Below are 27,705 nucleotides of genomic sequence, written 5' to 3' on the forward strand. Positions count from 1 at the left end.
GGCAGGGACCAGGGAAGCTCTTTATTTTTTAAAAACAACTTTATTGGATATCTGCATGCACGCAGTCCAGCCCCTGAAGTGCACATGTCCGTGGTTTCAGTTTATTCACAGATACAGGCAACCGTCAGCAATTCGGTTTTAGAGTCGTTCTGTCATTTATCCTGTAGCCTTTACCTGTCACCCCATCTCCCCCTCCCCCGTCCTCCGACCCTGAGCAACCCCTGGCTGCTTTTTGTCTCAGGGAAACTAAGCTCCTCTTGGGCTCAGTGACACCTCACTAGCTTCCCAGAGGTGTCCTGACACAGACGGTGAGGCAGGAAAAGTGCCCGGGAGTAGAAAGCTGCAGAGGGGGGAAATCCGAGCCCCTGATGCCCACTCACAGCTCCTGTGCCAGCTCAGGTCTGCTGCCCCTGGGGTCCCCAGGCTCCATGCCCTAGCCTGTCTCCACAGCCTCCTGGGGCCTCCCTGTGGAGCCCAGCTAAGGGAGACCCAGGCCCTGGCCAGAGGAGGCAGCGACAGGCCGCGGCCGGGCGAGGCGCGCAGGCACCACCGTGCTGCAGGTCCCCAGCGGCGGGCAGTGCCGCCTGGGCTGGCTGTCCCATACCGTCACTGCTGTAACCAAGAGCAGCTGCTAGTGGCAGGTCCCACCTGCCATCCAGGGTGCACACAATGCTTCCGGGAGGAGGGTCGCGGCCGTAGTCAGTAGGTGGGGGGTGAGAACGGCTTCATACAGGAGCTGATGCGCAGTTACCCAGCTCCTATGAGATGCCTTTCCTCACCCCTTCACCTCGCGCAGCCCCCGGGCCCTCCTCTGCACCCCCGGCTGCACAGGGGTACGTCTTCGAGCTTGCTGCTGCCCCGCCTCCACCTGGCGAGCTCCTCTCTCTCTCTTCTGCAGCTCCCCAGCTCCTGGAGGTGAGGGCCGGAGCCCCCGGGCCGTCTCTGAGGCCCCCCTCTCAGAGGGAAGGCTGGGTCCCCTGTGGGATACTCCCCAGGGCTGGGCACTTGGTGGCCATGAGCAGACAGGCCAGAGATGGAGATAGGGCCGGCCCTGGGGCTTTTGCCTGCTGTTGATGGGGCTGCGGCTGTGCTCCCATAGGCAGCCCTCTGAGGGGACCCAGCTCCCAGGACACATGGGCAGGCTTTGCAGGGACGTGCCCTTTGTTCCCAGGACTGGGGGGCGCGGCTTGGACAGAGCAGGCTGACCCTTCCCACTGCCACAGGAGGAGGGTCTCCTTGAGGGGCCTTAGCCTCTACCCAGGATTCTTTCATGACCAGGAGGCTGAGGCCCCTCACAGGCGGCTGCTTACTCTCTCCCTAAACCGGGTCTGGAGACACTCCCAGCTTCCCATGGATTCCCGACTCTGGGTCCGGCCTCCCTGAGCCAGAGGCTGTCAGCAGGTGCCCCCTTCTTCCCCTTGTCCTGCCCTGCCCAGGCTGGGTGCCTGAGGGCACTAGACCAGTGTCCCCCTGTGCCATGGCCCTCGTCTTTTGTGTCCCCCACTAACTCAGGTCCTGTGCATGGTGGGAGGTGACCTGTGCCAAGCCCCTGTGCTACTGGAATCATTAACCCATTGACCAGCCATGGCAGCCAGCCCAGGCACACGCATGGGGTGGCAGCGTAGGGGGAGGCCTTGCCCACAGCGTGATGCCCTTAGAGTGGGACAGGAGGGGCTGGATTTCCGTCTCCCTTCCCCTGCCTCCTAACTCTTGACCCCTTCTTTACCCCCCATCCCCCACCCCGGTCCTGCACCTCCCCCCTCTGCCCATCTTCATACCTTTTATCCTTCACAGCATCAGGAGGTCCTTGTTGTTCAGGAAGGCCTTTCTGAGCAGGGAATAGCTTGAACAAAGGCAGGGGGACTTCAGGAGTGGTGGGAGTATGTTGTGTGTGCCCTTGTTGGGGCAAGTGGGTCAGAACAAGACATGACACAGGGAAGACTGAGGTCCTGGGAGGCCTCAGTGTCAGCCAAAGGAAGGCCTTTCACCTACTCAGGAATGCCCTTGGGGATATATAAGAGCTCCGAGGGGTGGACAGTATGTGACACACGGTTGGCGGTGGTTCTCCAGCCTCCCGGGCACCAGGGCCCTGAATCTCCATGTTCGACAAGCTCCCCAGTGACTGCCCAGGGCCGCGCTTTGAGAAGCGCCTGTAGGAAGTGGTCGGAACAAGGTGCTGCCCTCTCCGTGCTCCTGCCTCCATTAACCTGCTGGCCCGCCGCCGCCGAGGCCGGCCACGCTTGCTCTGTCCTCTCTTTTCTGGGGCTGCTCTTCTTTACCCTTGGGCTTTGGCTGCCTGGGTAGCTGTTGAAATCTTAGGTTGAAGGCGTTTCAGAAATGTATCCTCTGTTGTGGAAGACCCTGCGTAGGGGCCAGGATGAGGGTCCCAGTTAGGGCCCAGAGCACCTCTTAGTGGTGCCCATTGGCCCGGCAGCAGGGCCTGGGTGTGGGGGGCAGGGTGTGGGGGGTGTGGGAATGGCGCCCCGGTGGGCGAGGGGGAGACTTCAGGTTTCTGCTAGCCTAGCTCCCCCCACACCCCCTAGCACAGGGTGGGGCAGCATGGCGGGGGGCTGCATCAGAGGCCCCTAATTGGACCTGCGGCCGCCGGCGGGAGGGATGGACACACCCGGACCTGAGTGGTGAGTAGCCGTCAGCTGCCTGGGAGTGTTGCATGGCCCAGAAACAGGCCCAGCGTGCGCCAGGCCTGGGGGCTGGAGCGCTAGGGGCATCTGTGGGGGTGGGCCGGGCGGGGAAGGGAGGTGGGAGAGGGGTTGACAGCCTCACCTGGGCTGGAACTCGGGGCTGACCCGGTCCCTGGACGCCATCAGAGCTCCCCGGATGCCGGTGATCTTGGGGGTGGGGAGGAAGTGGATGCGGGGACCGCTCAGCGGCGGCCTGGAGTGGGCCGTGTGCCTGTGTCCGGGGACCCTGCTGTCCAGAGGAACTAGGTGCTTGTCTTGATCTTTCACCTTTTTTGTGGCGTGATGTCATAACCCAGTATGTCATTTAATACTAAGTTTCTCTTTTTTCTTTCAGAAGAAAAAAGGTTTGTATTATGTTTTTTTAAACTCTTTCTAGGAAGGTGGGGACAGCATTGATGGTCATTCTCCTCAGCCTGGGGGCTGCCTCTCTTCCCTGTCAATGGAGATAAAGGACCTCTGGTTGGATTGGGGCGGGGGACCCCGTGAGGCATGTGTGTGCGTGTTGACTGTGCGTGAGCGTGTGCGCCGTCATGGGCCTTTGGAGTCCCTGCTGTAGGGCAGGCAGATTGTTTGGTGATGAATTCTCCATTTGGCCTTAGCTGAGAGGTCGTCCCATTGCCCCTCCACTGGCACTGGCCTGGCAGGTGCTGGGACACAAGGGGTCCTCCGTCCATCCTCCAGTCGCCCAGGGTAGCCCCTGCCAAGCAGGCACACAGGTTGGCCCTGGAGGTCTAGCCTGTGGGACCCCCAGGTGGCCTGAGCAAGGGGCCAGTGCTGGGAGCGGCCTCCCCATCATGACTCCAGGCTCCACCACAAAGGAGTTCACGCCAAGAGTGACATCTGGATTTGGGAGCCCCCGCAGACAATGCCATCTGGAAACGAAGGAATTTTTAGGAACCAGGGGCCCTTGGAGGTTGTGTCCTGTCGCCCCCGAGACTTCTCTTTCCTTTCACCATGTCCCCATTTGACGATGGGAAAGCGTGCCCGACAGCCACCAGCCAGGGTCACCCAGCAGGTTGGGTTTGGGACTACTAAGCGTTCTTGCAGCTGAGCCGCTGACCCATGGGACCTGCCCTTGGTCTCTTGGGGCTGCTGCTAGGTGGACAGACAGACAGATGTGTGCCCTGGGCTCCGGGGCCACAGTAAGGTGTATGTGGGGGTCGTTCCTGGGTCCTGCAGCCATAGGTGTGCAGAGTGGGCGTGGCAGGGGTTGAGTGGCCCAGGGTGAGAGGGCAGAGGTCAGCAGGACGGGCCCCAGTCGTGGTTCTGTTCCTCACTGCTTGGTGGCCACCAGCAGATTGCCTGCCCTCTTGGGGCCTTGGTTTCCCCAAGTTGATCCTGAACCAGAGGTCTGAGCAGTCCATGCAGGGGTGGAGGTGGAGGACAGGAGCCTGAGGGCTGATTGCGCCGAGCTCTTCCTTCCTGACCCTTTGAGTCCTCACAGCAGCCCTGAGGGGTTCGAGCCACAGATGAGGAAACTGAGCCTGGGAGAGGGGTGTGCAGCCAGTCAGCAGGGGGTAGGTGGGGGTGAGAGAAGCCCAGGGGTACGGCTGAGCCCCTGGCTTGAACATGGGGATCCTGACCATGATCTCTTGGTGCTGCCATCAGGGGTAGATGCCTTGGACAAATGGATGGGTGGGCGATGGCCTGTTGCCACTGGGGACCAGTGAGGGCACAGGGTGTGAGCCTGGTGGAGGACACGGAAGTCCAGGGGTCAGTGAGAGACATGGCTTCCTGTAGGGTGGGGCGAGGCGGGGCGGGCCTGTGAGGGGGATGGGAAGTCAGGCCCCTGCAGAACCCCCTGACTTTTGAATGAACCTGAGATCTGCTTAGTGATCTCACGGTACCACCGTCGGGGGGCAGATTCCAGTGCTAAGAGGGCAGATCTGGGGTCCATGGTGCCATGTATGAGGGTCCATGTGCACAGACCTCAGTGTCAGGCCCCCTCTCCCAGCTGAGGTTCCAGGTCACACCAGGAGTGGTCCCTGTCCGGCTACTGCCTAGTGTGGAGGGGCAGGGGCAGTGTGCCCTGGGAGGTCAGAGGCCGCTGCTGGATGGGTGGCCCCTGAGGCCAGGCAGAGGGGCCCCTGGACAGCGTGTGCTGGACTGTGGGATGAGTGAGCCCTGAGTGAACCCTGAGTGAGTGAGTGCTCCCTCCTTGCGGCCCTCGCCCCCTTGGGACCCCTCCCCCTTCCTAGGTAGTGCGCCCTCAGAGCGTCCATTCTGCCACTTTTCTGGCAGTGTGACCTCGACCTTCTCCCCTGGGGGTGTTGGGGAGAACTGCTTGAAGCCAGGGCTCCTGGTCACAGACCCTCTGAGTTAGAGGGGTCTGCCCCCCTGCCCTTCTCTCACTTCTTGTGTGGGAATAAGACCAAGGCCAGAGGTGGGATTTGGATTTCTGGGGTCCCTAGTCCAGACCCTCAGGAAGAGGCAGCTCCCAGTGTCCCCCACCCCCAGCTTCTGTGCCAGGTGCCAGGTGGGGCTTGTTTCAGGGGGGAGCCCAGCCGCCCACCTGCCCCCTTCCACCCTCCGCCCTGCCTGTCCCCCACCCTTCACCTTCAGAACAAATCACAAAGTCAGAGAATCTTTTATTCTGCTTTATTTGGGGGTAGAAAGGTGAGGGAGGGGGGAAAGGGGCAGAAGGGTCTCCTCCCCGTGGCAGGGAGCAGTGGTCTGGTGGGAGCACTCTCAGTTCCTCGGCACAGTCTGCTGAGGGTCTCGGGCCTTCCTCAGTTTCTCTGGAGCCCCCTCCCCTTGTCATGGGCCTTGGGGCCCCTGTGCCGTCAGTGCTGGGTGTGGGGAGGGAGGCTCGGTGTCCTGCAGAGTCACGGAGACTCTCAAAGCTGCACGTCCGGTAAGTCCTGGTACGTCGGGATGTTCCGTGGAGTAGCACTGTCCAGGTGAGAGCCCAGAGCGCAGGGTCAGGCAGAGTCAGTGTCGAGGGAGCTGAACCAGACTTGGGGGGTGGGCGGCTTTGCAGTGGGTGGGGGGAGGGGGCACATGGCACAGCACGAGACGTGGGGAGGTGGGGTTGGGGGCCCAGGGGAGCAGGAGCACCGGTGGTGGAGGTAGAAGAAGTCAGTGGAGCACCCGAGGTCAGTGTCCCAGTGGCACATGGTGGCCACTCGTCACTCGGGGAGGGTGGGGGGGGGGGTCCCTGGCATCTGCTTGCTTGGCTGCGCCTGCTGTGCCTGATTTCTCACCTGCCCTTGGGTCATGGGGTCATCTGCCCATCACTGCTTCCTCCTCTCATTGATCTCACTCCCAGTTGCAGGCCTGGGACCTGGAGAATTAAGATGGGGGTTGTGTAGCCCTGAGGTTGCTCTGGGTCTCTGATGGTTGGATAGTCCTTAGCACAGATGACGTTGCTGGTTAATGAGTTGAAGAAAGTTTTGCCCTTCACAAGTAGGTTCCCCTTGGGTCCGGAGTAGCAGGAAGGGGGCACTGGGTCTGAGCGAAGCAGGCTGAGGCACGGGGAGGCTGGAGGAGATCCTGTGGGCTGTTCTGGGGCAGAGGAGTGGAGGGGCTCCTGGCTGGCGAGGAGGCGTGTTCAGTTGAGGTCTGAGTCTTCCTCCTCCTCGTCCTCCTCGGGTATTTCCTCCAGCCTGGCTTCTTCCCTGGGTGGGGTCACCCGGATGATGGGGAGTGGAGCTTGTGCGTAAATGCCGGTCAGGAAGTGGGTCAGGGCCCTGGCCATTGGCCCCGGGCTGGCCACGCTGGGCTGTCTGTGGGTGCTGCGGACGTAGAGTTGGCGGTTGTTCAGGATGGCGAGGACTTGGGAGTCCCCGGGGACTCGTTGGTGGGGTCGCAGGGCCAGGGTGGTGTCGGTGGCTAGGGCCTCCTGCACGTCGTCCTGCTCGTCCTGCGAGGTGTCTTGCAGGCCGTCATGCAGGCCACACTGACGGTAACGTTGCAGGTCGTCTTGCAGGGCTTCTCGCAAGACGACATCTTCATCACCAACGACGTGCAGCTCCAGGTAGCGGTTCTCGAGAAGGAGGGGGCTGGTTCCCTCTTGCAGGGCAACTCTGACACCGAAGAACTCACGCAGCGTCAGCCAGAGCCTGGGCATGAATGGCGGGCCCCGGCGGGTCTGGGGGACCAGGGCGGTTTGCTGCCGGTGGCCAGGGCGCAGGAATAACTCGGCCAGCTCCTCGGCTGGGATGGTGTTAGTGCCCATGAGAGGCGGCATCTGGGCGAGCAGCTGAGTGATGGCAGGGGCGATGCCACTGCCTGTGAGGAGGGACGTGTCCAGGATGAGTCGCAGCGAGCGCCTGGGTCGGGGCTGAGCCACCTCCAGGGTGGGCGCGGGCAGCAGCGCGAGGGGCTGCCGTAGCTTCAGGAGCGCGAGGAGTGCTGCCACGGCCAGGATGTTCTTCCAGAAGAGGAGGCCTCGGAAGAAGTGCAGAATGACTGCCCTGATCTGGGCTATGCTGAAATGGGCAAGCAAGCTGCTCAGTATTTGGTCAGTTGGTATCAGAGCCAGGAACTCCTGCTGGAGGGTCTGCCCATTTGTCTCATCCTGGTGAGGGGCATCTCCATTCTCTTCTTCCCTGGATTCTGGTAGCTGATCCCTGAGGGATCTTCTTGTAGCCAAAAGCATTAGAGACCGAGTGGCAGTGTTGTGCTGGAGAGCTCTTTGGTTGAGGTTTCTCACAGGTGGCAGAGATCGGCCGCCATCCTGTTCTGGCCGCTCCATGACGTCAAAGTTGAAGTGGGAGAAGAAGAAGACCCAATGCCCGGGGAGAAGTACGGTGAGCCTGTCATTATTCAGAGAGGCTAGATCCTCTGTGTTAAGAAGGATCATGATGGGCTCCTCGGTGTTCTCCAGGTAGCGGCACCACACCATGAAGGCAGCCCTTATTGGAAGAATCTTCATCTCCAGTTGAGAGTAGTCGACCTCAATAGGAGAGATGTTTCGGGAGTAGAAAGCGCAGGAGACTCTCTTGCCAGTTTGGTTGTCTATTTGGATCAGGGAGGCGTGCAGAGCCGTCTTGGTGACGCCTGTTTCCAAGTAGAACGGGTTCTGGGGCTTAGGGTGGTGGAGAAGGGGCGCCTGGCGGAAAGCCCGCTTCAGGCATTCGAAGGCCTCTTGCTCCTCGTCTCCCCAGAAGAACGGTTCGCTGGTCAGCAGCTGCCTCACCAGGGCCTCCGTGATGATGGTGAAGCGCTCCACAAAGTGCCGGTAGGGAAAGGTGAATTCGATTAGGTGTCGCAGGGACTTCTTAGAGCCAGGGACGGGGTACCCTGTCACAGTGGTCACGATGCTCTTGTTTAGCTTCACCCCTTTGGGGGTCATGACGAATCCCAGGAATTCGACAGTATGTCTGTGGAACTGGCTCCTGTCCAGTGAGCAGTAGACCTTGTGATGGCGGAAACGGACCAGGACGTGGCGGACGTGTTGGAGGTGTTCCTCCTGGCTCATGGAGTAGATCAGGACGTCCTGCCCGTAAGAGAGCACAAAGTAACCCAGCATGTCCTTTAGGATAAAGTGAATCACCTTCTGAGGGATGACAGGGTCTGAGGATAGCTGAAAGGGCTTGTAGCTCTCCATCTCTTGAAGCTCCAAACCAAACGCTGCTCTCCATACATCTTCCGCTTGGCATACGTTCATGCTTTCCTCCACAATGGTCCCACGCAGCTCCAGCTTTGTGAACCATGTAGCTCCGTGTAACTGGTCGAATAGTTCTGGAATCATCTGTATGTAGTCCTGTCTGTTGGTCAGCATGTCCTGCAGATCCCAGAATTCATCCCGTAGCCTGGCTCTTTCTTGCATCCTGGCACCCACAGGTTCCCAAGGCGCGGTGGAGGGACATTCGTAAAAGGTCTCGCTGTGATCACTGTCTCCAGCCTGCTGAAGCTCAGAGGGCTCTGATTCAGAAAGATCATCGGATCCGTCTGAGCTTGGCTGGTCGGAAGTCTCATCATCTGCTTCCTTCGGGTTAAACACGTCGGCCAGGTCGGAGTACAGGGGCGGCAGTCCGGGCAGCAGGCGAATGGCATGTCTTTCCAGTGCGATGCATGGTTGGGGTGGGCGGAGGCAGTTCTTCAGGCAGTAGGGAGAGTGAAAGGTGCAGCGGCCTTTGATCCAGTCGACCTCGGGGGCGTGGACTTGGAGCCACTTGGTGCCCAATATCACGGAGAAGTTGGGTGAAGGAACAATGTCGAATTCGAGGGTCTCCTGGTGGTTCTGATGAATGCACACCAGGGGTTCGGTGTAGAGCCAGACCGGGTGGTCGCCGATTAGTGAGCCATCCCTGGTTTGGATCGACTGTGGGTAGGGCTTCTCATAGAGCTCCACGTAGTGCTCTTGGGCAAACCGCTCATCCATGAAGTTGGCGCCTGCCCCTGAGTCGACCAGGGCCTGAACCGCGACGCTGTGGTAGGGGTTCACTCTCACCATGAGCAGCAGGAAGAGATGGTCGCGATCGATGGTGGGGTGGACTTCGCAGGGAAGCCAGCTGCTGACCTTCCACCTCTCTGGAGCAGGTGAGTCAATCCAGGTCAGGTTCCGCGGGCGGGCCTCTGGGGGCAGCCTGAGCATTGCCCTTCTCTCTGCCAGTTTGTCTTCTATTTGCAGGACAAGCACAATCAGATTCTGCAGCGAATCCGGCTGAGGGACTCGGAAGAGATGATGCCTGATCTCTTCGTTGAGCCCGTGGCACAGGTGGGCTTGCAGGACTTCATCTGGCCAGCCCAAGGTGGGTACCAGGCCTTGGAACTCATTGATGTACTCGATGGCGGGGCGATCCCCCTGCCTGATGTTGAACATGGCCTCTTCCGCCACGCGCAGTGCCTGCCGGTACTCAAACATGTCGGACATGGCCTCCAGGAAGGCTGGGAAGTTGTTAAGCAGAGGGCTGTCTTCTTCCACCAGAGCATTGGCCCATTCTAAGGCTAAGCCTGAGAGGTGGCAGATGACGTACCCAACTCGCAGGCGGTCGCTGTAGAACATTCTTGGGCAGCTTTGTAAGATGAGTTGGCAGAGCACGATGAACTCGCGGTATTCTCTGCGATCGCCCGAGAACTGCTTCGGGAGGGGCAGTTGGCCTGCGCTGATCCCTCTCATCAAGATCTCTTCTGCTACTCTTTGTTGTTCTCTGAGGTCTTGCATTCGGAAGTAGAGAGAGATGATGGACCTCACCTTGGCCATGGTTTCTGCAGTCGAGATCTCGGTCTGCTCTTCAGGACCCGTCACTTCTCCCGATTTAGCCAGGTTGGTGTTGTTGCCTTGCCCTTCCTGGGCTCCCCAGGGGTTGACTGATGCTTCTTCCATTCTACCAGGTGCCTCACTGAATGGATCCCCCACTTCCTGATGTGAACCAATGCGTGACTCCTCCAGGTCTTGGAGTAGGTCATTGGGTGGATCCTTTATTTCCCTATGTGGGCCACTGGATGGCTCCTCCATGTCTTGGAGGAGATCAATGGGCAGCTCTTTCATTTCCTGGGCCGGGCCACTGGCCAGCCCTGCCGCCTCCTGCTCTCCACTGCCTGATGTCTCCACGGTGGTGTTGGATGAGCCCTCGGAGGACTCCATTTGTTTTGATGATGGATTCTTACGCTCCATCATCGTCTCAAATGAGTCTTCAGAGGGTTCTATCATGTCGTCGGATGGAAAAGAGGGTTCTCTGAAGACTGGTAAGATTGCGATGCGTCCGGTCAGCGACTCGGGCTGCAGAGATCAGAACCTGGGGGTGGGAAGGAGGGTGGGGAGTAAAGGCAATAGTTTAGGATTTCGTGAGGTGAGGGTCAGGTTCTCCAGGACAAATCAGATGCCCAAGTCATGAGAACAGGGAGAAACTGCGGAAGGTCTCTTGGTGTCCATCTTGGGGTACCCCCAGGAAGAGAATATCTGTCAACCCCTGACCTTCTCGCCTCCTCTCCCAGGCTTACTCTGCCTATCTGGCCTGCCCACTCCCTTGTGGCTGTGAGAAATTCACAGCCCATAAATTTTGTGGAGCGATGGGCCCAGAGCGGCTGCCATGGCAGGCAGGCACCTGGCAGGATACATGAGCCGCTTCATTTTACCCTGGCACATGTGTGCCTAGTCAATCCACTTTCCCTTCTCTGGTCACCCAGAAGTCACAGGGGTCACACCTCAGTGCTGTCCAGAGCTGTCCCTGGCAGGCTGGCTGCTCTGCAGGAAGCTTGGCCTCCTTGGTGGTGAGGCAGGGATCTCTAGCAAAGATGCTACCGTTTAACAGGTTCATGGAAGGAGGAGCAAATGGGCAGTTGGCCACTGTCCCATCAGTTGGGTCAGCAGCCCCAAATAGCTCTTATTTCCTCCCCCAGATTCAAAGTAGAAATTGCGGGGGTCAGATATAGAGATCTGGATTCTGGCTTTTATTTTTTCTATAAACATTTATAAGACACCTACTATGTGCCAGAGAATTTGTGACTTGATTCTAACTCTGAATTTTTGATGATCTCTCTTCCTCTCTTTTGTCTCCTTCCATTGCTGTGTTCTCCGCAGCTCTGAGCTGTTAGGAGCTCTGTAAATCACCTCCTCGCCCCTCCTGAGATTTCCCCTTTCCCGGGATTGCCCTCTTTGTTTGTGGGGGTTTAGGAACTTCAACCATTTGGCCTCAATTCCACAGGTGCCAACGTATTTATACCCCCTCCAGTGTTACCAGGTGGGGCTGGTCTCTTCAAGCAAGCAGACACTCCCTTCCCTGTTACTGGTGGTCCCCCCAGATTACGGGTGTGTCTAGAAGAGTTGGGATGTTGAGTAAGGGGTGGGGGGAGGGCATGACATTTCTTTGACATCTGATTGTCTTGGGATGGATTCTTGAGAATCTAGTCATAGGTGGTTCTAGCGGGCAGAGACTGTATTTAAAGAGATGTTTTGGTTGGGGTTGTTTGCACATTTCTTCTCATGGGGGCAGAGCAAGTTTTGTTCTGATTATCCGATAGATTCGCTCTGCGGTTACCTCTCTCTATATATTTAGCACCTTTGTTACTTTTCAGTTTTCTTCTTCGCCACTGGGCTGATCTATTAAAAAAACGTGCATTGTCTTACATAAAACTTCTCATTGGCTCAAATCCAACCTTTCCAACAAGACGCAAAATTCTGATCTGTTGTTTGTCAAAATTAAGTACATTCTTGTTAGCATGACAGTTCAATCTGATCCTGCAGGCCCTCTGATTAAAACCGTTTGCTGTTTATTTACTGTCTACGATATGAAATTTAAACCTTCTACCCATAAAAATTCTTGACATATAAACTCACCAAAGTCATTTTCTGGCTAAAATTTAAAGGCCTTAGTATCATAAAAAATTCTTATCATGTCATTCCTCAAAGCATGATGTCCAAATTAGGTAAAATCATCACCACCATCACCATCATAACCATCACCATCTCTGTCTCCATCATAGCAACATATACATAGCACATTGCATAAATTAACTCATTCCTTCTTCGTAAATGTCCTGTAAGGTTATATTATTATTGCAAAATTCCAAGTCTCTAATATAATGTTCTAATTGAAACACAAAATTTGACTACGTAATTCATTTGCAGACTCATCTGTTAGAAATAAAAATCTCAGTATGTCTCTTAAAATTCTTAAAACCCTGTATTAGCTAAAATTTAAAATTTAAAAGTTTTAAATTGGCTAGAATTTAAAAATTTAAGTTGGCTAAAATTTAAACTTTAAAATCTCAACTTGTCTCTTAAAACCTTTTATTGGCTAAAATTTTAAAGATTTAAATTGGCTAAAATTTAAAATATCTCGGTGTGTCTCTTAAAACCTTTTATTGGCTAAAATTTAAAATAAACTCCTTAACAAGATGATTTACAAACTAGATTGTAGCCCCTTCTTAATATAAAGTCTCCACTTCTTCACATATTTACAAATCTGATGTAACTGATCAAATCCTTCAACTTTGCTGTCTTCAACCTAAAATCTAATATCCTCGGCGTGTTATAAAAACCTCATCTTAATATTCCTTGACATCAAGGTTCAAATTTTAGCAGGATGCATAAAAGTTATCTGGTAACTTTTCTATTTAAAACTTCGAAAAGTTTCTTCTCATTGCCTATAATGTGAAGTTCCAATCACTTAGCATAAAATAAAAGTTTTTGTCATGTAATTTGTCTGCAAACTGATGGGTATAAAACTTTACCAGGCCACTCCTGAAACCCTTTATTGACTTCATCCCAAACCTCTAAGCATGATCTAAAAATCTGACTATGTTATTCCTCAAAATAAAAAGTCACACTTCCTTGCAAGATAGATGTAACTTCTGATTAAAGCCTTATAATATCTTTTAATCACCTATGAGATAAGATCTAAACTCCTTAGCATAAAATACACATTTTACTGTATAATCTCTGTAGATTGCTCTTATTAAATACAGAAATTTTGCCATGCCACTCTCTTAAAATCTCTTAAAGACTGAAGTCCAAATTGCTTAGCACGACACAAAATTGCGATCCTCTCGTTCCTCAAAATAGCGTCCACGCTTCTTAGCATGCTCTGTAAATTCGGTCCTAGCACCTTTGCTTGCGCCCTGCCTGCCTCGGTATTACTTGCTATCCATGATCTAGTTCCTCAGCATACAGAACAGACAGGGTGCACTTATGCCAAAGGCTGCCTCCTCTGAGCTGTCGATGCTGGTTCGATATCTAGTTCATCAAATCCAGACACCTTACCACAAAATATGTTTTTTCCAGCTAATTCCCCTGGAGACAAAACTCTCATCAGTCGCTCCTTAAAACCCTTTCCTGGCTAAAATCCAGATCCCTCTGCATGAGGGTTCATCCCCGAGCTCATATCCCTCCCCAAATGAAATGCTCGAATGCCTTCCACTCTCACGTAAAATCATATCTCTTTGGCATGTTATAAAAATCGGATCATATTATCTTCACCATAAAAATCCACTCTTGTAGCCAAAATGTCTAAGTTTGATCATGTAACTCCCCTCTTTAAAACTTTTTAAGGTTTCTTCATTTTCTGTGACGTCAAGCGCCGACTACTTAAGATAAAATGCAGTGTTCTACCATGAGATTTATCTTCAGACTGGTCTATAAAAACTCAAATATCTCACTCCATCATTCTTTTCAACATTTTATTAGCTTAAATCCAGACTTACGAGCATGATATAAAAATTCGATCTTGTCATCCCTTAAAATTCACATTTCCTAGCACAGTCTATAAAATTGGATCTTAGAACTCCACCTTAAAATCTTACAGTGTCTCTTAATTGTGGAACTGTGGAATAAGAGTCCCAATTCTTAGCACAAAACATGAATTTTATTTTCTTATTTCACTGCATACTATTTATCAAATTCAGATAAACTCAACCGTGTATCTCTCTTAGAACTTTTTATTGGCTAAAGTCAAATTCCTAGGCGTGTGCAAAAATCTGTGATGTCAGAGCCTCAAAATAAATTCCGAATTTCTTTGCATATTCCCAGTGTTGATCATGTAACTCCTCTGATTAAAGTCTTTCAACTTTGATATCAACATCAGTCAAATCTTCTTGGCATGCTCCGCAAGTCAGCCTTTGGCATTCCCTCAACATATAAGGTCCAAATGTTTTAGCATGAGACTGAAATTTGTGGCTGTTAGTTTTCTATTTACAATTTTTCAAATCTTTCCTCATTGCCTGTAATTTAAAGTCCAAAGCTGTTAGCCTTCAGCTACGTTTTATCATGTTTTCCTTCAGACTTATCTCTGCGCAAGCAAGAATCTCATCCTTGCATTTCTTAAAACCCTTTGGCAAGACTCCAACATCCTTAGCATGATATCAAAGTTTGACCCTGTCACTCCTCACAATAAAGTCCAGATTTCTTCCCTCAAACACCAAATCTGTTCACGAAACCACCACTTAAAATCTTGTAACGCATCTTCATCACTAACGAAATTTCTCAACAACCCAGCCCAGCACCCACATTTAATCATTGTGTTCTCAGTTTAAAACCTTTCACGTTCCATGTCCCCAACGTAAAATCCAGGTATCTGAGCTTGAGATGAACATCGGACAAAGTATTTGTTTTATTGAAAAGTCTTTGCGCTGCTCTTCGTTACTTAGGAGAGAAAGCCTCGGTCCTCTGCAGGAGACCAAAATTGTTCACCATCTGCAATTTCTAGGTCCGGTTCCTCGTTCCTCTCATAGTTCACCCCTGGAGGACTGGGTTTCTGATTTCCTGCCCCCAAACACATCTTGATTTTATCGTCCCAGGTCTTTGTAAGTTTAAGCTCATCTCCTGCCTGTCATTCATTAATTCACACAGCAGCATGTCCTGGTTGTTTTTTCTGGGCCAGGCGCTCTGCTAGATGGCCAGTGTGAAGAAATGGAGGCAGCCTTGCCTTGCGGAACATCCCCAGCCAGGAGAGGAGGACCACACCCTCGTGCTAAATGCCGTGCTGGAGGTGAGCGTGGGGTCTTTTGTGGGCCACGGCCAAGGGGTCTCCTTCTCCCCCTGGGGAGGGTCTCCTTTGAGGCTCGGCTGGGCTCAGCTGCCTGTCCCTTTGCAAAGACTTTGGGCATTGCCTGAGCCCTTATCACACAAAGTGCAGGTGCCATCATCCTCCCCCGTCTCGCTTTAACAATCACTCTGGGCTTCCTTTCTGACTCCCACCCCTCCGTGCCTGTCCACCGCTGCCCCTGCCTCTTCTCTGGGCTCTCTGGCAGTGATGTTCTCAGTCCTGCAGATGCAGCTGCAGCTCGATACATGTTGAGGTCTCAAGCCTCATGACAATTTCTTGAAGAAATATCTACTGGTTTGGATATTCTTATCCCCCCAAAATCAGGATTTGGTGTACCTGGTTTAAGGTCTTTGAGTTGGACCCTCTTCCCCCCAACATGCATAGACAGACACCCCGGCCTCACCACCTTCAGTGCCCAGAGCCTGCTTGGTCTGGTCAGCTCCTTGCTTGCCTCTGAGCAAGTGGTCCATTGGGTCAGGGCTGCCAACGTGTGTCTATGAAGGGTTGGGTGTGGGGGGGGCCTGGGGGGGCCAATCCCTCAGCAAATACCTCTCCCTGTCAGCTCACTCATACAGTAAAGGAAATCTGATTTTAAAAATAGAGCTTGGAAGAGGAGATGAGAGGATATTTAGGAGCAGAGTTGAGCCTGGGGCAGGGGGCGGGGGTGGAGGAACTAGGGGAGAGGTGAGGACAGGGGAGGAGGGCGGGAGGCCCCAGTCGTGAGGAGGAAGGTAGAGACAGAGAGAAAGGGGAGGCTTGAGGGCAGAAGGGGAAGGAGGGAAAATGGGGGCTCCGTGTTCTCCTTCTCTGATCTCTTGGACACTACGCCACACCTGAAGACCCTGGCTCTCTGGGTTGCCAGGATGGGGTCAGGGCCAACATTGGTTGAAGACCCCTGTCAGCCTTGGCCTGCCTCCGGGCCATACTCAGAGCCACTTGGATGTGAGGGAAGTGGCCACCAGGTTTTAGGGGCTAAGCGATGTTGGAATGAGCATCCCCATTTGCTCCCTCCACTGCCCCCATGCTGCTTGTGACATGGACAGGAGTTGAGCATCACGATGGGTGTGGGCTCGCAGGGACACTGGGAGGGCCACAGGTGGTTAGTTATTCTGTTAAACTAATGTCAGGGTCAAGATGTGCCCTTGGAGGCTAGGCTGAGGGTCCGTCTTGGTTTCCTTGTCTGGAGCAGTGGTGTGGTCACTCTCCTCATTCAGCTTGCTAGTTGGGATCAGACAAGGAGGGTGAGGGGACTTCTGAGGGTGGCTCCCTGAGGGCCCCTTGAGGAGCTTGGGTTGAGTCATGGGTCCCAGTGGACTGTGGTACCTACCGGGCCTGCTGGCCTGGCACAGCTCGCGTTGAGGGTCCCTTCTTCCCGGTTGCCCACTCAACTCTCTGACGTGTGGCTAAAACCCACTAGGGCCTTCCAGATGGGAGATCTTTTGTATCTTGACCCAGAGCGGCCAGTCTCAGTTACTCCCCTCTCCTCCTCCCACTGGACCTTGGACATCATTGGGGAGACTGAGTCTTTGGAAGGGGGTTGCTGTGGCTCAAGACAGACAGTGAGTTGTGGCAGAGCTGGGGCTGCTCCTCCAAACCCAAACCGGGCTGGGTGGGGGGCCTCCTGGAGAGGGTCCCGTAGCCCCGGGCCTCCCCAAGCTGTCGAGGTGAAGGGCAGAGCCCCTGCCCAGCAGTGTTCCTGCGGCTGAGCCCCTGCCCCCACCACTTGACTGGCAGCTCCAGGGGCAGCTGGATCACTCTGCCCAGAATAACTCTGGGAGCGGGAGAGGCGCGTGCCGGAGGGGCTGGAGAGGGGTCACAGATGAGCGTCGTTCTTCCTCGGGCTGCCCGAATGGCCGAGCCAATCAGCTGCTCCGCAGGCTGCTCTTGCCTTTCAAGGCAAGTGGGCCGGGGCAGGGGCAGCAGCCCGCGCAGGGGCTGGCTGGGGCCCACGCTGGCTTTCTGCGTGCCCTCCTCTTCCCAGGCCCTCAGTTTCCCCAGATTTGTGAGGAAGGCTTGGGCGGGGGTCTTCTCACTTTGCTCCTGCAGCTCTGGGGTCCTGAGAGGTGCCCGAGGGGTGAGCCTGGGGAGCAGTGCGAGGGGAGGGGTTTGGCTGAGCAGGTGGAGCTCAGGGGCGCCACCCCTGCCTCAGTTCCACCGACTGCTCTTAGAAATGGGGGTCCTCATACTCTTTCACTGAAACAGAGGTCCCCACGTGAAGCCATGGTTGGGAGGCAGGCTGGGTGGTTCGTTCTAGAGTTTGTCCCAGTTGACAGCCGAGCTGGGAGGGTCTCCGATGGGCTGCCTCCATGCCCGGTGTTCTGTTGCGGCAGGGACAAGCCAGGAGCTGTAGGCCTAGGAGCATAGGGACTTCGAAGTAAAGGAGGGGGGCTCGGCCTTGGTGCCGGTGGGACTAGGGTCAGAGTGGGAGGCCAAGGCTGGCCTCAGTATCCCCATTTGCAAAATGGAACGAGCCCCTCCTTCCTGGGGGGAGGTGGGCGCCTCAAGCCCCTTGTGAAATGCTCTGAACAAATCAGGGCCTGTTATTATCATTAGGACTCTTAGGCTTATTACCTTTAAAACACTCCCTATAATTGTCATGGTCAAGACTCAGACCGCCTTTTCATGCATGGTGTCACTTTAGTTTTCCCATTCACCTCACGAGGTGACAATGCCTCTGCTTGAAAGTGAATGAACCGGAGTCCAGAGGGGCAAGCCGACTTGCCCAGGAGATGTAATTAATGGTGGCGGGGGGGCGCTGGGAGCCAGACAGTTGAACAGCCCCTGCGATCAGCTGCTGATGGCTGAAGCTAGTGAGGGATGGGGTGTGGAGATGCAGAAGTTGCGTGTCTTCCAGCCAGGGGCAACTAGAATTTATTTATTAAAATTGATGTTTCCGGAGGCTCTGCTCTGTGTCAGGTGTGACCCTAGCCGCGCAGCCCCTGATACTGATCTTGCCCCTTAAGAGGTGGGGCGCGTCCCTGTTTCACAGCGCTCCGTGGAGAGTGCGAGGGCCTGTTCAGGAGGAGGCAGAGGCAGCCTTCAGAGCCAGGTTTTCCTCCCTCCACGGGTGGATGGAGAGGGTAGGGCAGATGCCCCAGGTGGGGTAGGCAGTGGCCATTTTCATCCCATGGCATCCATGTGGTCAGCCCTGTGGCCTGATGGGAGGCCAGACCAGAAGAATGGGGACCTCAGTGTCTGCCTCTATCTCCCCAAAAAGCTCCTGTGGTCATTCCGACTCAATTTGGCTAATTTGGTTGTTGGCAGAGGGACAGGACAGCTGGCTCAGGACCTGCTGATTATAGCTGCTCGAGTATTTGAACAGAGGTATTGAGTCCCTCATGTCATGGTTTTTTCTTGCAGATAAACTAACCGTTTAACCTTTGTTCTGAGCGCCGGCGGACCCGCTGTTAATTGCCCTGGCCCCCTCTGTCTCCACCAACCTGCCCCCCAGGGGGGAGGTCACATGAGGACCCCCCCAACTCTTACCTTTGATGAAAGTGTTCAGCGGATCTGGTCCTGTTGCGTCAGCCGGAAGGTGGCTTCTTTCTAAAAAGTTATTAGATAAATTCATTTCTTTAATGATGGAAGTCCAGGCTTGGGTGCGTGCGCGCATCGTCCGCAGTAGCAATCAATCGGACACACCCGCAGCCTTCCCCTGTTTTTCCCACAGGACTCCATCCCAAGGTGCCTTTTCCCACGTTGCTGCATTCGGGTGCCCCCGTGATATTTCTTTGTACTGTGTGCCAGGCACTGTTTTAGTTCTTTTAATCCTTATATCAACATGTGTGTTACTTTTATTACCTCATTTTTCAGAAGGGGAAGCTAAGGCCCAGGGACAAACCTCAAACCACTCTTGGGTCCGACCTCACATCTCTAATGGGGACTGACCAAGGCGGCCCCTCCTTCAGGCCTCAGGGCCAGCAGGTGAACCCTGGTCCTCATGGTCCTCCAGCCTTTGCCCTCTGACTCCTGAGCTCTGGACAAGCCCCCGCTTCCTGCCAGAGCCTCATTTTGCTTCTCCAGCAAATGCACATAGGAATTCCTCTGAGTCTGGGGCCTGGGCCTCAGGTGCAACCGCAAGTGGATCTCTTAGCTCCCTGAGCTCCGGCTCCACCAGCAATTGTGAGTGGCATCTTCCCAGGTGGTGGTCTGTCCTTCACCTGGGACCCCTGTCGTGAGGACTTCAGTAATATTTTGTCTTGCCCCTGGTGTCAATCTGCACTTGCCCTTCCCTCGTTTAGCACACAGTAGGGCTGTTGGCAGCAGGTGAGGCCTGAGGCAACAGCTCGGTGGCCAACAGCCCCGTGAGCACTTTCTCTTCTCCCCTCCCAGGTGGCGTGGAGGTGCATCGGCGGCTTCCTACCGGGAAGGAAGCAGATGCCTGGCCCAGGATCAAATCAAAGGTCTGGAAAATGATCTTTTTTTTCCCCTGATTTGTAAATTCGACAATTTGTAAATGTGTAGACTCCTCAGAATGGAACTAACTTGAGCCCTTCGTTCCCCAGCCGAGGCTCACTGCCCCCCGGATGGGCAGTGAGTCGGTGGGTTCCTGAGGCCAGGGAGCAGCCCAGCCCTGCCCCTCGGGATGACACACCTTCCCAGAGGGGTGTGGCGCCCTCCCAGGCTGACCTCCCAGCAGACCAGGTACGTATGCCCTGCTCTGCTACACTGATAGCCTCTTGGGGAGCTAGGGGCCTTGAGGAGTGGGGGTTATACAACTTTAATATAATTAAAAACCGGGAACAGTGCTGTGTTGCTCCTGTCTATCTGTTATGAGTAACCAAGGGAGGTGTTAAAATCTCACCGTGATACGAAGAGGTGCCAAGAACTGGGACAGCTATGAGAGGGTCTCGGGGGGTCTGCTCTGGGGCTGGAGAGGGCAGGCTCCCCTGAGAGGAGGTGGGGGCCTTGGACAAGTGATGTAACTCCCCCCGCCCTCTCCTGTGCCATGAGAACAGCAATCTGCATGTGTTGCCTTGATGCCTTCAATGAAATAAAATAGAAAATGCCTGGCACACAGTGGCCATGTCACATGCATACATTGACAGTAGTCAATGTTACATGCAAATGGCTCTTATTTTAGGTGGATCTGTCCCCTAACTGTCCCTTTGAAAGCCCTTCTTATTTTCTAGAGTCCAGAGGGAAGACAGGGGACAGGGGCAGGGAGGGTCTGCACTGGGTCCTTAGGGCCTTTATAACTTTTATTGGCACTGCCCGGCTTTAGGTAGCCTTCCGGAGGAGCGGATGTCTTCACGTTGAATTACCCCAGCCCGGAGGTGAGTGCAGGTAATTTCAACCTGGGTACTGCATCTTATTTTTATTTCTCATGAAAATATTTTGTATCTGAAAAGCTGTGACAAACACTTGAAAGTATTCGCCAGGGCTAAACCCAATCCCGAATAAAATGCCGTGCAATAAACAGCAGAGACTCGAACGCAGGAAAGGCAGTTAAGAGCTGACCACGCTGGCAGGGGACTGGTTAACCTGTGCTCACATTTCTTCTGCACAAAGTCATGGTTGGAAATAGGTCTCTGCCTGGCAGAGGGGAGAAAAGTTCTAGAAGTTTCCTGTGTGCATTAGCTTAGTGAGAGGAGAGACTCTAACCAGTTAGCCAGTTAGTTGATGTCTGCAGATGGGGGCCAGGACCAAACTGGATGGGGGTTCTGACTGCTGGGGTTTTACGTTTGCTAAGTGTTGTGTTCTTGGGATCCCAGAGCCTCAATGTCTTTATTGGTCCATGGTGATAGCATCATCTCTGTGGCTCACCTAGCCCCGTGCCTGTTCGTGGATCCTGACAGCCTGTGATCCCTGGAGGGGGCCTGGGGAGTTGGGTCTGAAGGTTAGTGTACAACCAGGAGTTGGGGTACCTTGGGGAAGGAGGGGGTTCTCATGGGAGCAGTATGCTACCCTGGACATGCAGGGGGGCAGGAGGAGACTGCAAGGTGGCTCCCCATTCTTGTGGAGCTGACAGGTTAGAAATGCCCCTGTCCTTCAGCCTCACTCTGTCTTGGTTGGAACTGAGGAGGAGGCATGGCAGCCGAGGGTTCCGCAGGGGAACCAAGCTGTCTGTGGAGGAGCACGTAGCCAGGCCCCGGCTCTTTGCCAGCAAGCTGAGCGCGGCTGTTGACGCATGTGAGCTGCGGGGCCCCGGCTCCCCAGAGGCCCGTGTGTCCCCTGCGCCCACGCCTGTCTCATGTCACATTCTCCCCGAGTTCTCATTCCAGTGAGCTAATCCCCGAGAAGACGGGCCAGGGCATTAGCTTTCGGGGCCTCTCGCAGACCGAAAAGGAAAGTGCTCCCTGACGGGTACATTGCAGGTCCCTGCTGTCGGCTCGGCAGGGATTTGGGGCCTGCGGTTGGTGACGTGGCAGCCAGCAGGCACACACCTGCTGGCCTCATGTCACTGACACCCCACTCGGAGGCCCAGGGCTCCAGCTCTAGGACATATAAAATTAAAAAAGGAATGATCTTTGGGATAAAATAAATCCCCCATGTCTGCACAACTTGTTTGGGGAGACGTGCCGGGTCCTGATCCATCAGCCAAATGCTCTTCCTTTTGCGTTTGTAAAAAAACAAAGCTCCCCCAAATAAAGAAACAAAAAATGCCCCGCAAACAAATAAAAACCAAAAAAAAAAAAAAACCCAAACCCCCAGAAAACGTTTATTTTAATTATGTAAGAAATGCATTGGTAATTAATACTCTCATTACTAAAAGTCAAACAGTGCAGATAGAGCTGACGCCATCTTCAACGCCCCCTCGGTCCCAGCGCCCCCCGCCCTGACAGAGCAGCTGCTGTTGTCAGTTTCAGGTGTGTAGTTCCACATATTTTTCTCTGCATTTGCATATGTATTTACCTAGACCTGTAAAATATATGATTTTGTTTATTTTCTCTATAAACTACATCATAGTGTACATTTCCTTTCGAGCAGCTTGTTTTTCTTCACTCAGGAATCTGCTTGGAGATAATAAAGATCGGCATCATTTCTTATCACAACCCCTTAGTTGCCTGTAATCCGTAAACACTGGCGTTCGTGTACCCCCCTCGCTGCTGTCTCGAACGCCCCAGGCCCTTTCTGGTGGGGACGGGTTGTCGAGGCAGGTGTAAGTCCTTGCTGAGATCTGGACGTGAGGAGGGGGCTCACGCGTGTTCCTGACATCATTACAGATGAATATGTGCACGCACAAATTAGCAAAATAAAAGCGGGGTGTGCCTGGACCCATAAGGAGAGAAAGTGTTTACGAACAAAAGATGGTGATTAATCCTGTTCTGCGCAAAGTACTGAGGTCCATTAAAAGACAATGGGCCTCGGCTGTTTGGTTCTTTTTAAGAGCTGTTTAATATTCTGGGGTGTGTGGGGACCATTGCTGGTTAGAGCCAGCTCTGCTGTTGAAGGTCCTAGCTGTAAGTGTGCTGAGGGAGGACGATGTGTACAGATAGATGCTCGGTTAAGGTCCTCGTCGCCGAGGTGGGTCACAGGTTTGTGGGTGCTGGTTATATTATTTAAGAAAATAAATAAAAAAGGAATACATAAAATAAAAGTGGTCCTCACGCAGTTAAATGAGGAGGGCACATCACAAACCGAGGTTTTAATTAATATGATTCTGCTCAACTGACGCCCGCTAGAAATGATCTAACGTTTTTTGTTATTGCTAACGACCCTGCAATGAGCATTCTTGTAGCCGAATCTGTAAACACGTCCCCGACTGCTCCTTTATCTAGCTTCTTAAAGGTGGGATAGCTGGGTTTTAAATGGTTTGGTTTACAGAGTTTATTCTCACTGAGCGATCTTTCTAAAATGCCGTTCTGCCTTGTCACTGTCTTGCTTTAAATCCTCCATCTGACTTCCCGGAGCTTCTGGGACGTGGTCCAAGCGCCTTAGCCTGGCATGTAAGACCCTTCAGGGTCCGGCTGGAGGCTCCCAGCCTCGTCCCCCTCCCCATGCAGGCACATATTTCCCCGCTAGGCACTGCAGCGCGACCTGCTTCTCCCTGCGTGCATCCTGCCTTTTAAGACCTGGGGGCTTCGGCCTTGCCTTTCTAGCCAGCTTCTCCTTGGCCCCGAGACCAGGCTTGAAATGCCCCCTGCGGTGAACCTAGAATTAGAGGCCCTTCACCCCGCCCCCACCCGCCAGCATCTCATTCAAAAGTCCAGCAAAGCATAGTCCCCGGAATTGGGATGCCTTATTGACGTGTTTTCTAAGTTGACAAGTTTTGCATTTTTCTAGAATTCACAAAACTGGCCACATGTTCATCACCCCCTTTCCTTTGTCCCTTTCCAGTGTCCCTGGCTCCCGTGTTGCCTGCTTCTGATGTTCCCTAACTGAAACCTGCCTCATGTTCCTCCCTGGGCCGATGGGCAGTTTCAGAGGACAGAGCTGTCTGCTCTGCGGCGCTGGGTGAGTCTCAGTATGCTGTCACGCTGAAAACACACACCTGGCGGGGTGCAGGCTAGCGTCGCCCATTGGCCCAGACTGCTCTGTCACACCCTGTTGGGCACACAGCGCGGGTTGCCCCTTGCCTGCCGGCAGCTGTGTGCAGGGTCCCAGAACCCAGAGTCCTGGGGTCCGGGGTGGGGGTGGTAGCATCTCAGGGTCGGGAGTGCCAGTGACGGGTTTTCAGGGCGTAATTACAGCCTGGGAATGGTTGATTGTGTCCTTTGTGGCCTGTTCCTTGCCAGAGGGAAGTAAGCCTGGTCTGGGAACATGAGAAGGAGGAAAATCCTAGCATGTGACAGCAGGGCCACCAGCTGGGGTGATGGCGATGGCTCCGGGGAGAGGACAGAGTTGAGTGGTGCCTCTGCCTTTGGGCCTGGTCATGTTCTAGAAAGAGCACAGGCTTTGGGGTCGAGAGACTGTGATGCCAAGGTGGCATCATCCTTGGGGGCAGAGGACATCACCTGCTTGTAGAGAGGAACAAAGGTCACCACGGTGTTGGTGTTCAAGGTTTGGGTCCCCTTTCTTTCCCTGGGGGCGGCGGGGGTGAGGGGTGGGTAGGAGGCATCCCAAGAGGCCAGCCATCTTGAGCGCAGACCCAGCTACAGAGCAGACACAGAGCTGTGTGTCCTTGGCAAGTCCCCAAGAATTCCTCTGCCTCAGTTTCCTGATAATAAAAAAGGAATCCTAGACTCCCACACAGGGTACTGCGAGGCTCAGGGAGAAAATAACACAGATAAACCCCCCAGCACACGGACCCAGCAAAATCAGTAGCCTTTCCCTTCTCGTACCATCCTGGAATGCTCGACTGACGACCCTCCCTCCCTCCCTCCTGAGACACAGGTAGCTCCTTTTCAGAGCAGGGAGACCCACTAAGGAAAACAAAAAAACAAAAGGCTGAAAGAGAATGAGCGGGGACAGAAGCTTCTCTGCTCCCCCCCTCCCCACCCACCCCTGCCCCCGGGGGTTCGAGGGCCTTTTCTCCAACACCTGGGGGCCCCCACCCATTTTAATTGGGTTCTCCTAAAAAGTTTTGTGATAGTTTATTTTGTTTTTTTATAAATATATATAAAATGTCAGACTACTCTTCAGGCAGATTTTTTGGGCTTGTATTTTATAGACTTTGGCAAAAGCTGCTGAGAAGGAACAGTGGTTGCAGTCTCCAGAGGTTAATAATTCCTGGAAAAACTTCTGGCTAAACCTGACTTCTCCTAAATTTCACAGAAAACGCTCCCTGGGCCGGGCCCAGCCTAAATGAGGTTTTTGTGCCTCTGTGCAGCCTTACCTAGTGGAAGTGTGACTTGCTTTTTACACAAAAGTGAACTTCCTTGGCCACGGGGCACAAAGACGCCTCTCTCCTCAATTTTCAGTTTGTTTACTCTGGAGCGAGGGCTCGGCACACGCTCGGCTTGCCCCGCCCGGGCTGTTTCTCTGCAGCCGTTCATGGCGCTGCCGGCGCCCCCACCATGCAGCCCCTCGCTCCGTGCCGAACCCCCGTTCCTAACTTTCTTGCCACGGGCCAAGGGAGCTGGGCTTTGTTTGTGTCTGGAGCAAAAGGAACTCTTAGTGGGAGGGGGGTAGCGCCCCCTCCTCTGCAGGAGCCTCCTCCGGCCAGCCTGCCCATCGGGGGCTAAGAGAAGCTGCCCCGTGGCCTCTGCCTGTCAGGGATCTGGGTGGGTGACTTTACAAATCCACAGCAAAGTGATTCTGAGCGCCCCCCCCCCTTTTTTTCTGCGCCACCAGCTACCCGTGACCAGAAACCTTATTTGCACCATTTCACATGTGCGTGACTTGTTGTTCTGCGCCCCGTTCCCTCCCCAACCATGTAATGCCGCAGAGGCCGGAACACGTATGCAGATACCGCTTTACTAAACATTTTCAAATCCACAGTTTCAAAACAGTCCTTTAATAGATTAAGACAACAGCAATGACGAAAACAACGAAAAACCGAGGCTCTGAGAAAGCAAACAGTTTCCCCAAGGGCTCGCTCGCGGCTCCTAAGCGGGTTGGCTGGGCAGTCTGTCTGGCTGTCTGTCTGTCTGCGGGCACCAGCCTGCGCTCGCCACCTGCAACACGATGCTGCCCCCCCACGGCGGGTTGGAGCAGCTGTTGGGACCCCGAGGCTGACAGATAGCGCCTGGCAGTTTGGGTTGTCGGGAGTGGGGCAATTAGGCAGCACTGACAAGGGGCTCCGTCCCTGGGTCCCTGGGTGCGTCTGTCCTCCCTGAATCTTTCAGCCCCATGGAGCTGCGTCCCTGCCCGAGGGTGAGCGAGGGCACCAGGGTCATTTCACAGACAAGGAACCTGGGCTGGCCCCGCAGCCAGCCTGTTACACACACACACACACACACATGCATGCGCGCACACACGCATACACACAGAGTGCCTACACTGGGAACAAAGACGAGAAAACTCCTTTAGAAACTGCAGAACAGAGCCTCGTCTCGCGGGGGTCCCCTGATAAAGGCCCCGTCCACCCGGAGTTCCTGGGAACGGAGCCCCCGTGAATGGGCCTGGAGAGCCAGCGCCTGACTCCAGCGTGGGCTGCATTCATCAGCCCGCAGGCCCCTGGGCCCCGCCGCCGGGCGAGGGGGCTTTCTCCAGTCCCCAGAGCATCCAGCCACCGGCCAAATCTGTGGCTGTGGCCCAGCCTCCAGCAAAGGGCCCTGCTTTTCCCATGACCGGGCCAGCCCCACAACTCACCAGACCCCCCCTCCTTCTACTTCCCCCCCTGGAAGGCTCCCCCCACCCTCTGCGCCAGCCTGTTGCCCCACAGAGGACCCAGGCCAGCGTTTCTGGGCCTGGGAGCCGGGGCGGGCACTTGGCCACTCCAGGTGGCCTGGCCCTTGAGATGGGGAGTTGGCTGCAGGACAGCCCCCCACCTCCCCCCGCTGGCCCCGAGCACTCACCCCCATTCTCCGCTCCTCTCCCTCACTGCCTCATTGTGACAGAAGCGCTCCGCCAGCCATCTCCGTGCCTCTGCCATTCAGCTCGGGGCAAGGTACACGGGGAAGTCTGCGCATCCTTGCTCTGACCCCAGCCTGCCTCCTCCGCAGCCAGCCCAGCTCGGGACTCAGCTCTGTAGGAGCTTCTCAAAGGCCTAGACGTGCGGGCTGCCAGCCCGGGCAGGGAGCCGTGCTGCAGCCTCCCGGCCAAGTACCGGCCTGCCTCTCTCTGCTCGGATGCCTCCCGTAACAGGGAGCTCCCTCTCTCCCCGAGCAGCCTGCTCGGGGCTCGCAGACGGAGCTGCCTCGCCAAGCCCTCCCCTGCTTTCTGCGTCTGCCTCCGCGGCTCCACAGCGGCCCCTCGCCCCCTCTGCCCTCGGCTCTTTGCAGGCAGCAAGCTCGCTCTCAGTCCTCCCTTTTCCGTGCTGAATGGCAAGCCCCCTATCAACCGGGAGGCCAGGTTTGGGGTCCCTGTCACCATCCTGATCACAGCCGTCTACACCTGTCCCGGGACGCCTCTGTCCCTGCACCTTTGGATCTGGGACGGGGCCCTTTGCCCTGCTGTTCTGCAAAGAGCCCAGGGGAGGGCGCGGGTCTCCCCGCCTGGGTCCAGCTGCTCTGGCGCTATCTCTTAAGCGGCTTCTGAGCCCTGTCGGTTTTTTATGGCCCCTTTGCCAGTTGCCAGGGAGAATGCTCTCTATGCAAACCCCCCTGTCTTTTCCGCAGGAGCTGCTGGCGGCTGGGCCGGCCCTGGTCAGCCCGCAGCGGCGGCGGCAGGCGGCCGCGGCGGGGCTGGGGGCCTCCTGAGTGAGACAGGCTGGGCTCCACTCCCTGTTCCCTAGCTGTGAGACCACGGCAACCCCCTCTACTGTTCAGAGCCTCGGTTTTTCCTCTGTGAAATGGAGATAAGAGGGGCTCCCTCCCTGGCTTGAAGCGAGACAAAACGAGATACAAGTAGCCCAGCACACATCAGACACTTCATAAATGCTTGTGGAGTAGACAGGGAGACCCCGGCAGGGAGGCACGCGTGTAACAAGTGTCGCACCAAAGAAAACCGTCTGGCCTTTCGAGACCCTGCTCCAAATACAAACGGGAACTTTGCCTGGCAGAGACCCCTCTGCCGGTTTAATCGCACAAATCAAGTCAGCCAGAGGCAGCCCCTAGCCTGTGAGCTCACAGTAGACGCAGCAGGCA

The 27,705-nt window shown here is 54.8% G+C and overlaps 1 protein-coding gene and 1 non-coding gene across 2 annotated transcripts; one reads left to right on the top strand and one right to left on the bottom strand.

The window, feature by feature from the left end:
* Nucleotides 1-5,142: 5,142 nt before the first annotated feature.
* RTL1 (retrotransposon Gag like 1) lies at nucleotides 5,143-26,947 on the bottom strand. Its single transcript, XM_014854552.3, has 3 exons — nucleotides 26,476-26,947; nucleotides 18,620-18,679; nucleotides 5,143-10,387 (listed from the first exon to the last, which is right to left on the bottom strand). Exon 3 carries the CDS (start codon nucleotides 10,300-10,302, stop codon nucleotides 6,253-6,255), a length of 4,050 nt encoding a protein of 1,349 aa, XP_014710038.2. The 5' UTR covers nucleotides 10,303-10,387; nucleotides 18,620-18,679; nucleotides 26,476-26,947; the 3' UTR covers nucleotides 5,143-6,252.
* Nucleotides 22,347-22,425, top strand: LOC123287505 (small nucleolar RNA SNORD112). The gene has a single exon (XR_006530828.1). It is a non-coding gene; the product is annotated as a small nucleolar RNA SNORD112 (small nucleolar RNA).
* Nucleotides 26,948-27,705: the final 758 nt, after the last annotated feature.

The sequence above is a fragment of the Equus asinus genome, chromosome 7, assembly GCF_041296235.1.
Source record: "Equus asinus isolate D_3611 breed Donkey chromosome 7, EquAss-T2T_v2, whole genome shotgun sequence".
Lineage (NCBI taxonomy): Eukaryota > Metazoa > Chordata > Mammalia > Perissodactyla > Equidae > Equus > Equus asinus.